Source organism: Taudactylus pleione, unplaced genomic scaffold (genome assembly GCF_031769625.1).
Source record: "Taudactylus pleione unplaced genomic scaffold, aTauple2 ptg000454l, whole genome shotgun sequence".
Lineage (NCBI taxonomy): Eukaryota > Metazoa > Chordata > Amphibia > Anura > Myobatrachidae > Taudactylus > Taudactylus pleione.
The window spans coordinates 17,341,557-17,356,199 of record NW_028284856.1 but is presented as its reverse complement, the minus strand read 5'-3'; the positions used below and the strand labels follow the sequence as shown (position 1 = coordinate 17,356,199).

Genomic DNA, 14,643 nt, shown 5'->3' with positions numbered 1-14,643 from the left:
AAAACAGATATCTGATGACCATGGCCGTTAGTCCATCAAATTCACCAACATGTCCAATAAAGATCTGATAGATACCAATCCCAATTATATTCGGTATAACTATCATTGGGCATCATTTAAACGGATATTGGAACAATTTGGTCAAACACAACCAAGTTGCTCGACTTTATTATTCCGTGTCAGTTCAACAGATTTCTTACGTGATCTACTAATGTGCACAAGAGGAAGTCTTTTGCAGTTATTTCACAGGAATACAGTCTTATTTTATGTTTAATTTACTTTAAGCTTATGTAGTGTTACATACTCATAGGTGGCTATAAATCTTCCCTTAGAAGTAAGTGCAGATAAATATTAACTCAAATTGATTGTGATGAGTATTGCTTTGTTTCAAATCAATAGACGCTGGCTGATCTATCCCATTGTTCCTTCTGTTGAAGGCAACGCAGTGCAGGCTTGTAAGGACAAGACCTCTTTCTGTTTTAGGAAGTATAATTATGGATCTATTTATAAACTATTATTAATTAGTCGATAGACAATAAGCCCATTGCAGTGTTTTATACAACAGTGAATACTTTTGCCAAAGTCTTGAAAAGTTGTAAATGATACAGAAGGTGTCAGGTTATTTATCTCCTCAAAGTTCTGCTAAACACTCCATTATATCATCAATTGCATAATTACTGTATTAAAAAAAGGATTGTACAGTATGTCATGTCAGGTTTCACCGCAGTCCAGTGTATATTAACTAGGGATGTGCAGGCTCGGATTAGTTCGGATTTTCCCGCCAAATTCAGATTTTTCCCACCGGAAATTGGGTCTCAGAAAGAGCAAAACGTCATCTTTTATGGACAAACATCATCTTTCGTAGACTTATGTCCTGGAATGATGATGTTTGACCATGAAAGATGACGTTGTGTCGTTCTCTGAGACCCGATTTTTGGCTGGAAAAAAAATCATCTAAATGTGGCGGGAAAATTCGAACTAATCCGAGCCTGCACATCCCTAATATTAACACATTTATTCATTACCTGATTTTCCTCATTTATTCTTTTTTGTTCCTCTATTTTAGCCATTTTCTTGCTTTCAACATTTTCCTTCCATCTTTCCACAGCTACGCTCTGAGTGTGCAGTGTTAAGGCTTCTGACAGTTTAGATAATTCATCCTCTTGTGCTTTCCTATGAGAGAGAAAGGTGCAGTTTACAGAATTATTTGTACTTAGCACAAAATCCCATCTAGTGCAGTACTGAAAATGCAAAATGAGTGAACTAAATACAGTATAAAACACAATTTAATTTCTTTCAAATTTTCAATAGAACAGACTGAATTTACTGTAATTTATGAAGCACAATCTGAGGGGCAGTGCAAACTCAGCTTTAGTTATTGTTACACCTACTTATTGTTATTATTGTGCCTACTGAGTTTATCCACCTCTTCATTTACATTTGCGCACTGATCTCCTGGGAGCGGAAAGTAGCTGTGAGCGCACCATACAGGCACACCTGTACAAAACCAAAGTGATGTGTTGGGATTATCAAGTGCAGGCTCACCATGCCCTTTGGGGAAATACTAACATGTTTAGAATTATGGGGATGTGCGGAAAGCTCTTTTGGAGTCTCAATTCTTCATTATTGTGTCTAATGGTCGTAAACATGTCCAATTGTCCTATTTATTCAAATGGCCCTTATCTGCCATTGTATAAGAAATCATTTCAAATAGATTATAAAAAATAGGAGATTAGTATTTTTTTTTTACATTTTCACATTCAGTCTAAAGTTTTGAAACTATATTTTTATTGGGTTGTGAATAATAGTATTGACCATGCCCAATAAGCATAATAATTGAAGTATACATCCTGCAGTACAGCACTGTAGCCCACCCTAATCCAGTCTCACAACTGTAATTAGACATAACAAAAAAGTAAAACAAATCTTTGCAAATAATAATTTAATACCGAAATATATAGTGGATTTTTGTTAAAAAACAATAAATAATAACAGTTAGTGCTGCTTACTTGTATTTGTTACTTGTGGAATTTTAAACCTGCTTTATCATAATAACCTTTACAAAGTTTAGAAGGCTATTTGTGCCACTCAACCTTTGGACAGGAAATGATAAAGGACAGTAGTCATAGTTTGCACTGAGTCACACAGGACTACAACATTTAAAGTCAGACTTGAGCAATGAATGTTAAAGATAAGAAAGCTGTACCTAGCCTTATTTAGCCCCTTTTAAACTGCACAATTAACCAGTTTGTACACTGTAATTTTCAGTGGTAATCATACTGTAGTCTGACTGCAGATAACCTGTAAAACTATGGGGGTCTCATATGACAAAACGTACCAATCATCAGTGGATTTATTCACAGTCAGTAATAACAAAACATCATGCAGTCAGACTACATTATGATTACTATTAAAATGCAAGTAAATTACAATTATGAAATTTGCAGGATACAAACTGGTTAATTATGCAGTGACCAGTAAGAATGTGACATTATGCAGACACAAATAAACCACATTGGAAACTTGGAGAATGAAACCCCTTTTTCATAATTCTTAGGCCATGTGTGATCTTAATCTTCTTCCATACTTTTATATATAAATTTTGTTATTACATAATAATGGGATCGGTATGAAATCCCCATGCCGGCAGCCCGAACAGGGCAGAACCCGACAGGGCAGGTAAGTACCCCTCTCCCCCCCTAACCCTCCCTTAGGGTGCCTAACCCTAACCTCCCCCATTAGTGCCTAACCCTAACCTCCCCCCAGAGGTGCCTAAACCTAACCCCCCCTACCCGCACCCTAAACCTAACCCTTCCGGGGAGGTGCCTAACCCTAACCTCCCCCGGAGGGTGCCTAACCCTAACCCCCCCTTTCCCTAGCCACTAGTGCCTAACCCTAACCTTCCTCGGGGGGATGCCTAACCCTAAGTCCCCCCAGGGGTCCCTAAACCTAACCCCCCCCATCCCTGGGCTAAGGTGTTATACTCACCCGTCAGCGGACGATCGGGATGGCGAGGTTCGGTCCTCTGGCCCGGGATTAAAATAGGTGTCATCATTTCGACGCCTATCTTAAGTCCCTTGTCGGGCAGGTCCATACGGGATTTACACCGGCGGCATTGCGTCTGCCGGTCTATTCACTACATCTCCATAATAATGTATAGCTGTAACAAAATGTGAACTATACTGGAAATAATTTTCAAAAGTTGTTAAAAAAGTAAAATTACAATGCTAATAAAACTCTGGCTATACTATAAATGTACACCATTCTAGTTCAATAAGTAGTCCTTGCCTAACTATTGATAATTATACTGTATATTATTTTAATAGTTGTGTGGTCCCCTCTAGTGTTTGGAAAATTAATTTGGCCTGCACTACAGTTTGGCTTGTCTCATGCCGTATTGAGATGTGGAGGCTGGTCACCAACATATACCTGAGACATAACATGTCTTAAAGGCTAATCCCTCCCAAGCAAAAGGTTACACTTTATCAGGTCCAGTGACAGGGGAGTCTAGGGGTACAACTGTAGCGGGCCCCAAGGACTTAAGGAGCCTTGGATTGTAACCGCTGCCTGCACTACTGCTGCAGTGGCAGTGTCCGGCTGTGGGTGGCTAAATATTGATTAGTTATTGGCTCTAGCCATCCGCCAATCACAGTGGTGGGATGTCTCCCCACACTGATTGGTGAATGGCTGGAGCTATCCACAAATCAGAGTTCAGAAGACTGCAAGTAGAGACATCTAGATTCTAGAGGTACTGATGGCAGCAGGGTAAGTATGTGATATGGTTGTGTCACTACATACTGTAGATAAGATGTTTCATTTATGAAGCTGCGATAAAAAATTTTCAGGTCTGGACACTATTAGTAATGAGGGAGGAAGGACCATAATGTTTAATAAAAAGGGGGGGGATGCAGATTTTGGGTGTTTACGTGAGACGGAATCTGGCATTATTGTTAATTATTTAGTTGTTTGCTTATGTGAAAGGGGGGCAATGTAGTACATTATGAGGGAATTGTGTTTGGGGTGGGGGCAAATTTGGAATTTGATTTTTCATGAGGAGGGTGGGCCAAATTTATATTAGCTTTTTATCAGGTGTGAGGGGGTCATATCTGGGGTATGAATTTTTTAATAAGGGAAGTTTGGATCTGTGAAATGTGGGGTCTGATTTTAAACAAGGGGGGATTAGATCTGGCATATGCATTTTAATAAGCTAGGAGAGGAGATCAGATATTTTTGGGTTTAATTACTAAGCATCGGGTTCTAAAACCTGGCATTTTTATCATGTTGATGCTCGAAATTTAACAGGTCAATGCTTTTACTAGCTGTGTTTTGCTATTAAAAGTATTGCCTTTTTAGTTTTTGGGCATAAATATGATTAGAAGTGGCGGGTTTTAGAACTTGGCGAATAGTAAATATACACCTTGGAGTCAGAATTTTTTTATCGCAATTCCCTAGTAGAGAAGTCAGGGCCACATGCTTGTGTTTGCCCACCAGACTGAAAGTTGCCAGCCCTTGGCAGGCAGCAGCTGTATTGCACTGGCAGTGGGCAGTGCAATAAAGTTTTTTTCTGTTTGTTGCAGCGAACGTGACATTGTGACATCACGAGCGCCGCACCACAGAAAGACACCCAAGCAGAGGAGCAGCAGCAGGCAGTCATAGAATAAGGTAAGTGTGGGGAGGTGGAGGGACATTGTGAGGACATTGAGCAACAGTGAGGGCATGGAGGAACACTGAGGGCATTGAGCGACACTGAGGGTATGGAGGGACACTGTGGGGGCATGGAGGGACATTGTGAGGGCATTAAGCGACATTGGGGGAATGGAGGGACACTGAAAGCATGGAGGGACACTGGGGCATGGAGGGACACTGTGAGGGCATTGAGCAACACTGGGGGCATGGATGGACACTGCGGGGGCATGGAGGGACACTGTGGTGGCTCAGAGGTTTCCCAGAGAAACCACATATAGGTAATGCAGACTCTCAAGCTACTGTCCTGTACCTACGAAGGACATGGGGATGGGGGGGCCCGGAAAAAAGTAGTGCATCGGGCCCCATGATTTCTGTTGTCATCCCTGCACTTTATCACTAAATATTATTTAACTGGGTTTAGATAGTGCTTCCGGAAAGTATTCACCATGCTTCACTTTTTCCACATTTTGTTATGTTACAGCCTTATTCCAAAATTGAATAAATTAATTTTTTTCCTCAAAATTCTACACACAATACCCCATAATGACAACGTTTAAAAAGATTTTTTTTGTGATTTTTGCAAATTTAATTAAAAAAAACAACAACTAAGAAATCACATATACATGAATAATCACAGCCTTTGCTCAATACTTTGTTGATGGACCTTTGGCAGCAATTACAGCCTCAAGTCATTTTGATTATGATGCCACAAGCTTGGCACACCTATCTTTGGGCAGTTTTGCCCATTCCTCTTTGCAGCATTTCTCAAGCTCCATCAGGTTGGATGGGAAACGTCAGTGCACAACCATTTTCAGATCTCTCCAGAGATGTTCAATTGGATTCAAGTCTGGGCTCTGGCTGGGCCACTCAAGGACATTCACAGAGTTGTCCTGAAGCCACTCCTGTGATATCTTGGCTGTGTGCTTAGGGTCGTTGTCCTGCTGAAAGATGAACCGTCTCCCCAGTCTGAGGTCAAGAGTGCTCTGAAGCAGGTTTTCATCCAGGATGTCTCTGTACATTGCTGCATTCATCTTTCCCTCTATCCTGACTAGTCTCCCAGTTCCTGCCGCTGAAAAACATCCCCACAGCATGATACTGCCACCACCATGCTTCACTGTAGGGATGGTATTGGCCTGGTGATGAGCAGTGCCTGGTTTGCTCCAAACATAACGCCTGGCATTCACGCCAAAGAGTTCAATCTTTGTCTCATCAGACCAGAGAGTCCTTCAGCTGCATTTTGGCAAACTCCAGGTGGGCTGCCATGTGCTTTTTACTAGTGGCTTCTGTGTGGCCACGCTAATATACAGGCCTGATTGGTGGATTGCTGCAGAGATGGTTGTCCTTCTGGAAGGTTCTACTCTCTCCACAAAGGAATGCTGTAGCTCTGACAGAGTGACCATCGGGTTCTTGATCACCTCCCTGACCCCGATCGCTCAGTTTAGACGGCCGGCCAACTCTAGGAAGAGTCCTGGTGGTTCCGAACATCTTCCATTTATAAATGATGGAGGCCATTGTGCTCATTGGGACCTTCAAAACAGCAGGTATTTTTCTGTACCCTTCCCCAGATTTGTGACTCGAGACAATCCTGCTTGGTATGTGCTATGACATGCCCTGTCAACTGTGGGACTTAATATAGACAGGTGTATGCCTTTCAAAATCATGTCCAATCAACTGAATTTACCACAGGTGGACTCCAGTTAAGTTGTAGGAACATATCAAGGATGATCAGTGGAAACAGTATGCACCAGAGCTCAATTTTGAGCTTCATGGCAAAGGCTGTGAATACTTATGTACATGTGATTTCTTAGTGCTTTTTTTAATTAAATTTGCTAAAATCTCAAAAAACTTTTTACACGTTGTCATTCAGGGGTATTGTGTGTAGAATTTTGAGGACAAAAATGAATTTATTCCATTTTGGAATAAGGCTGTAAACATAACAACATGTGGAATAACTGAAGCGTTGTGAATACTTTCCAGATGCACTGTATATTCCAGCAATGCTCCCCTCACTACTGCCAAGGAGTTTGTACAAGATGTGTGTTGTGAATTGTTAACATGTTGCTGACAGGAGTGAGAAGAATATCCCAGGCCAGGCACTGCAGGTTAGGGTGGAATGTAGGATATTCCAGGTACTTTTCTGTGATAAAGTATAACATATGGATCTCTAATCAAAACTGACTTTTCGGTCTGGGTGGAATTAACCTTTACAATTTAGTTAAAGAGCATAGCAAATTGCAAAGTGTTGTCCTCGTACACCAGCCAATTTCAAAATGTTATCTCCTGAAACAATTGGCTTCCATTAAGTAAAGCTTAGTTAAAAAAACAAACATTGTGTATTTGTTTTATTTTGCATATAACATTCTATACACAAGGGGGGGCATTTGTGCAAAGACCCAGTGAAAAAGGTGCTTTTTTATCACATCACCCAGTACATGTAGGGTAAAAGGTATCTTCTCTGCCTGGAGAAGTCTGTTTACCATGTTTTTCAGCGGTACAGTACTTGCAGTAAGATGTATGCAATTAACGCCATTAGGCATGAAAACTTAGTGTGACTGTTTATATAGCTGCTAATTTAATCCTCATGTATTTGTTTGTTTTACATTTACTTTGTTAGAGCTATTTCTATTAAGTATTACCATAAATAAAGATTGCATCATATATACAGTGAACACTGCCAAACAAAGAGAAATGGTGTGGCCAACATTGGGAGCAGACTGTTAGTGAGAGCAGATGTGTTCCCTGAAGGGGCAGGAACCTGAGCAACTCAGCTCCTGCACCTGTGCTGTGAAGTGATGGTAAACACTGGGAGTGGGTAGGGATTTGTAATTATGAGGAAATATGAGAAATTTACCTACTAATACAGTGCACTGAGTGTGATCTGTTAGTGAAGAGAGGAGCGATATAGCTCTATGGGGAAGATGTATCAAAACTGAAGTGGAGAAGATGCTTATAGTAACCAATCAGCTTCTAACTCTCATTTTATAGACTACTAGCAGTGCCTACCCGACGTTGCCAAGTGATTATTGATTTTATTCAATGACAAGGAGACAGCACCTCTGGGCACTCCCGATCGCTCCCCGAGTGTCCGCTCCTCTGTGCATGGTCTGATGTTCCCAGCAAAGTTGCCCGGGTAAGTTTCGGATACAAAAGTCACCCTGGAATTGCTGGGTAGGTAGATCCCAGTGGCGGTGGTGTGCCTGGTGCTCAGAGTGGCTCATCCTCCAACCAACAGATGGGAAATCAGCAGCAGCAGCAGTGATGGCAGCCCTGGGGACTTCTGCTTGGAGGAAGGGAAGGCTTGATACATCTTTCCCTTAGTACTTGTAAGTCTGAAGTTAAGTTAGAGCCTTTTAAAAGAAGTTGAGTATGTTTTGTATTGATCGACACTAGCAAGTAGATGTGTGTATATAGTGTTCATTCTAGCTCCAGCGGCAGGCAGGGCGCGCACACCCGAAAAGGGGGCGTGGTCATTGAAAAGGGGGCGTGTCTATAAGATGCGTCCCCTTTTCGTCACTCTTGGGGGCGTGCACGGCACTTACGGACACGCCGGGCAGCCCCCAAGCGCTGCTGACAGGTAGAATAGATGACGGGCGCATGCGCCCAGCGTCTATCCACTGGCAGTGACTGGGTCACCGCACATTTCCCCACCCTGCGACCAGGGGCGCCGAGAGGGGGGGGAGCGGATACAGTTTACCCGGGCCCGGGCTTCCAGAGGGGCCCGGGTCTGGCGCCGCCCCCCCCTCACTTCCTTCCTCCCTCCCTCCCTCCCTCTGCAGCAGCCCAGCACACAGCGTGTGCTGGGCTGCAGTGGGAGATTGCTTGTGGCTGCTAAGCAGCAGCCACAGCAATCTCCTATGCCTAAAGGGGGGAGCGATCACACTGATCGCGCCCCCCACTGGCTTTGCGCCGGGCTGAGGGGCTCACAGCGCTCCCCCCCCCCCCCCGGCACGAGCGGCGCTGCGAAACTAACTTTTTTTCAAAGGGGGTGTGGCCACACCTTCTGCAATTAATCCACGCCCCCCTCTTTACCGGGGCCCAGCGTGGCTCTCTACGCCCCTGCCTGTGACCCGCGGGTGAAGACGGCACCCGCAGGCTGTCTTAGCGGGGCGCTGTGCGGTGAAGTCAGGGTGCTTTTTGCCCTCCAGAAGGAGGGCAGGGCGCAGCACCCTGCTAAAACAGCCTAGTGGGAACGCTATGTATATATATATTTGTTTTCACTGTCATAACCCAGGTACTGTGCAGGAGTGAAGAAGGAGATGTAGATATTTATCTTTTATTGTTTGCAACCAAGTAATGTGCTGGAGGAGTTGTCCCATAAAGAAGATATAATTTGGAATTGAGATGCCTGGTGCCCAGCTTTGTGTATTTGCATTGCACAACCACTACCTAACATCATCTACATCCACACAAAAAGACACTTTGCTATAAAGCCTGCATGGGTGGGTACCCTTAGTCAATAATTGCAGACACCCATAAGCTAGTCAAGGTAGAGAAAAGTAGTCACCAGAACCTAACTAAGATATCAATGGCCAAGTGTATGCTTGTTGTTACAAGTCCAACACAACATGTTCTGTCAATGGGCAATTCCTTAATGCCATGATTCCAGAAAGACAATATTACCTCCGTTCGTCTGCTTCTAACTCTGCTTGCTTGCGAGCTCGTTCTGCAATAATTTCATCACTGATGACATCATACGGTTTGTCTGATGGATGTTCTCCCATTACCCATACCCAGACTTCTTGATTTGTGCCAAGGTTCCAATTTACAGTTTTCTGAGAAACTGGGAAATACACAAACACAAAACGTGTGATCATTAGTCCTTTGTTACATAAGGCACAGCAAAATATGGCAAAATAGACTTGTACAAGTACAAATATTGATGAAAAATTAGGAATAGCTTTTAAAAGTGATTTACAGATCAAAACACTGTATGCTCTCTCTATTTATTCATATGTATAATGCTGGGTACACACTAGACGATATGTCGTCCAATCCGGCGGATCGGATCGACATATTGGGCACATCGTCTATTGTGTACCCGCTATGTCGCTGATGATGCATGCTCCCGCGGGTGGTCATCGAGATCCTCCATCAGCCCTACATGTAGGCCCGACGGGAGATGTTGTTAGCGAGGGCCATGCTGCCGAATGCATCATGGCCCTCACCATCGCTCTGTTGCTGCCGGCATCTGCAAGTGTGTATGCACTTGCCAATGCCGGCTCCCCTGCCCGGTCCCATCGCTGCAGATGTCGGGCTGGGTACACATCGTCTTTTGTGTACACAGTCTAACACACACGCACACACATTATATTATAGTAAACATTATTGTTGATCTATAAGGTCCTGAAGTGCCAGAGAAGGAATATATAAAACAAGGACATACAAGGTAGACATAATAAATGTACAAATGAAAAAAGATAGAGGAGAGCCCTGCATACAGTAGATCTACAGTACAATCTGCTTTACAATGCTACAAATGTAAGAACCATAGTATTTCTTTATATTTGAATGATTAAATCTGGGTTTAAGGAGTTATGTTTGATTACTGTAATTACAGCTTACAATACATTGGTTTTGTGTTTTCAGAATTCATCATAAATAATTGTTTATTGTTATTTCCTTCTTTCTTCCTAGAAACGTAATTGTATAATTGTTAACATAACGCTGTGCTATAATGTCATACATTGAGCCAGGTGCAGTGGTGAAGCCCAACATGAACAGAAAAAGGGAAAAGTTTAATCTCCACCCAGTCCCAGGACAGCAGGAACCTTAGTAACGTGGGTGTGTTCTTGATGATGTTATTCGCTGTGAATACTGTATTGTCATCATGGTGTCCCCGCTCTCCATGTTTGATACATTATGCTGCTCAGGGTGGGCCGATGATGTTACAAATCACACTTGGCTCTTCACCTCCAGGAATGGATGGGAGATACATAAAGTCAGTAAATATGGTCCAGATATTCCTGTCACAGTTCATATCATACTTCTCCAGATTACAGAACTTTCAAGAGTTTTTATTCCATGGAGATTAATTCTAGCAAGATATCGCTGGTAAATCATTGTCAATGCACCTGGTCTATGGAACAATGAGCGACACAAGCTATGTTTGGGAAAGTCATGTGCTTTAAGGGGCTTTGTCAATACTGGGGGAGTGGCAATTCCCCATTCAGCATATTGTCCATTGCTACACACTGCAGTGAAATCCTGGGGCGCACCAATGGGGGATGGGGACATTGCTCCACCTCATCGGATGACTCTCTGACACCCCATCTCCATAGAGGATTATGGGCAGGGTAGTGAGTAGGAGCCTGAGAGGTACTGCACGAAAAATCACTGATTTCTCATCCTCCAGGGCACAAGACTAAGATAGGCACAAAACTAGATGCAGACATGGGGCCTGATTCAGATTTGGGAATAGAGTAAGATAGAGCAAGTAACTCTGTACCTGAACAAACCAAGTTGCAATGCAAGGGGTGCAAATACATACTTTTTTTGCATGCAGGGTAAATACTGGATGTTTTTGCATGTAGCCCAGAAATGCGGGGCAGCTTTATTTTTACACTGTATTTTAGATGTCAGTTTCAACACCTCCCTCCCAAATCTAACTTTCTCTGCACATTTTATATCTGCCCCACCTGCAGTGCAGCATGGTTTTACTAAGATGATCAGTTACTTGTTCTTTCTTACTCTGGGCCTGATTCAGTAAGGATCGCTATTGCAATAGCGATAACGCACGGAGTCTAACTGTGAAGATATGCTAATGATTGCAATCACAATGCCATACGCAGCCTAACATAAGGACGCCCACCTCACCTTACACACATTCGTAATACTTAGCAAAACTGCGAAACCATCGCTAAATCGAGTACAATCAGAGCCTCACGCACACTTGCACAAGGTCTGACCTTACTCAGAAATGACTAACGTCATCGCACGCAGTGAAAGCCCAAGCTGTGTATGGCATCCAGTGGCTAATTTATGAACACCCCTGTAATGGGGTTAATATGCACTGGCATGCCTGCGTTTCATCGACCACCCTCCCGTCAGCACCCCCAAACAGTATTTCCTGTCAATCACTCTGCGATGGGTCTGCATTGTCGCTGCGACTGCAGTCCCGATTGCAGTGTAGTATTCGCATACGCGCACTGCGAAGCATTAGCATGCGCAGAATGCAACATTCGGGCGATTGCGTGCATAATCGCAGTTGCGATCGGTAATGAATCAGGCCCGCTATTCCCTAATCTGAATCAGGCCCACATTTTGGTGTACATTCATGCTACAAAAATGGCATTTGCCCAACTGCAATGCGTCCCTGTATTTTTGGAATTTGTTATGCATTACATAGCCAGCTTTCTTGACTATTGCCGTACTATGTTAATTTTGCCTACATGTTTTGAATGAATTCACCGATTTCACTCATCCCCATTTTCAATTTGTCCAGCTTTTTGCTGGTGCGAAAAGTGAATGCATTGGGACCAGCGAAAAAGTATCACCTATGAATAGGTGGCGAGAACAAGTGCAGAATTGGGGTTTTGGGGTGCAGACATCCAAAAACCACCTGCACCACTTGGACAGTCCCCCAAAGGTATTCTGTGTCAAAAAACCTTGAAAAAGTACCACAGGACACCCCTAAAAAGGTTCTTTCATTTTGGGGACAAAAATAATTAAATGGGGAATAAACTTATAAACTAGCAAAATAGACTCGGGGGGGGGGGGTCCCCAAGTATGCCCAAGGTGATTTTTTTATTGCGGTTTGATGCGGCAGGTGGATTTTTCATGATTTTTCAAATATAAATATGCTAGTACCCATTTTCAAGTACCCCAAATTTAATGGGACTACTTATTTTCCCCCAAAAAAGTTGCAAAATGCTATTCTTCACCACTTTACCAAAGTTGCTAAACAGCACCTATTGAGACCATTTAAAGACCACACATATATTTAGAAGGGCTATTTAGGGGTTCCCATAGTGAAAACCCATGTCAGAGCATCTTTTGGGTGTGTCAGGCTGATTTCCCCAAAAATTACAGGACTTTTCGCCAATTTCCTTTTTGCCGGGTCCCGTTTTGAAATTGAATACAAGGAATAGCAGGGACAGTCGCGATACTTTATCACTGCCAAAACCTCTGATGACAGCGAAAAGTCCAGCAACTGACTTTTGGCTCCAAATTATAGAATACTTCCTTAGGATTTCATAACCCTGGAAACAGCATTCATTTCCCAGCATGCTCCTCTAGTTTATTTTTGTTATCAGCAGTACAATACATATCTCAGATTAGTAATAGGTTATAATACATAACACCCTTATAAAACATTGCCATTGTAAAATCAATATTTCTTGGATCTCTTCTTACTACTTGGTAAAAGTTATTATTTTGTATTTTAATTTGCTTGACAATTGTTTTTACCTAGGCCTAGCAAGTAAAAGCAGATACTGTAAATAAAAGAACCATTGTTTCCTTTATGTACAGTATAAAACTGTATCATTAGTTAGTGAGACACTGGGCCTATTTCAGACCCGCTCTCGAGCGCTCGCAAACGGGTCGATGTTGGGCCAGTGCGCATGCGCACGACGGAGGTGGCTCCGTAGTGCGCATGCGCGAGACCCGGATAGCGACAGGCAAGCCGTCGCTCCGGGTCTCGCTACAAAGGGGGCGTGCTGTCGATGGTGAGTGACCTTTGGTGGGCGTGCCATGGGCGTGGCTGCCCAGACGGAGGCGTTCCCATGGGAACGCCTACCGTCTGTGGCCAGCCCCACTGACATCACAAGTGAGGATGATGGTCGCGATGCCATCGCGACCATTGGGCTTGCAATGAGACCCTTGTGGTAGGGTCTCGTAGCCGCAAGCCCCAGAGAGCTTCTGGCTCTAATAAGAGTCGAAAGTTCTCACACTGATTTCACTGGTGATGTCAATGGGGCCGTCCACAAACGGCAGGCGTTCGCATGGGAACGCCTCCGTTTGTGAAGCCACCCCCACGCCACGCCTCCAAAACGGTGCGAGCTGTCGATCAAAATCGACAACCGCCCCCTTTTGGTGCGAGACCCGGAGCGACGGATCGCTAGCCGGGTCTCGCGCACGCGCATGTGCAGTATCCTAACATCGACCCACTCGCGAGCGCATAGCGCTTGCGAACGGGTCTGAGTCAGGCCCTATGTGACTGACGGTGGAATCAATGTTGGTGCCAGACAGAGTGGTTTGTGTATCCCAGTAGCTGCTGATCTCCTGGGATTTTCATGCCCAACACTCCCTAGAGTTTATAGAGAATGGTGCGCAAAGCAAAAAGCATCCAGCGAGCGGTAGTTCTGTGGGTGAAAACTGCTTGTTTAATGAGAGAATACTGAGTAGAATTCTAAAAACTACCGCACTGGCGAGTATCTCATAAACATATTATTTAGTCAGCTTTGTATAAATTATAATATTTATTAATTAAAGATTACACATATATGCATGAAATATGAACCATTAAATATAGCTAAAACAAGGCTTAAGGGCCCCATACACTGTGCGATTCAAAGTTGGTAAGATGTGTAGTACGATTGCCCTTGAAATTCTTCCCTTGAAATTCTTCATATGATGTGGTCAAATGGTGTACGATTGGTCGTTACGATCTTACTATACGATGCATAGAAGTGTATTACACATTGTACTCAAGATCGTAGATCTTACTGTTTTGCAGTAAGATCTACGATCCAACTATACGACTGCGTATCATACACACAGACTCTACACGATGTGCACATTGATCGTTACAATTGATCGAAATCGTGCACATTGTGTAAAAAATGGCACTGTGTATGGGTCGCTTTACAGTAGCTCATAAATTAAAACATTCACATAATAGCTAGTTCAAGCTAGGACAACAATGTATCAAGACTGGTTTTCTTTAAAAGCTACACTACAATTACAGTAAGCTCTTATTATTTGTAGCTAAAGTTGTAGCAAGTCCTTTATATATTG

General features: G+C 43.3%; 1 protein-coding gene across 2 annotated transcripts in view; it reads right to left on the bottom strand.

Annotated features, from left to right (window-relative positions):
• The window catches only part of SH2D4A (SH2 domain containing 4A), a 195,893-nt gene that overhangs the window by 81,222 nt on the left and 100,028 nt on the right, over positions 1–14,643 (bottom strand). For both annotated transcript variants that reach the window (XM_088448273.1, XM_088448274.1), the window contains exons 3-4: positions 9,307–9,466; positions 1,026–1,173 (exon numbers count right to left, since the gene is read on the bottom strand). In XM_088448273.1, coding sequence (XP_088304399.1) covers positions 1,026–1,173; positions 9,307–9,466 — 308 coding nt within the window. The remainder of the gene's footprint in view (positions 1–1,025; positions 1,174–9,306; positions 9,467–14,643) is intronic.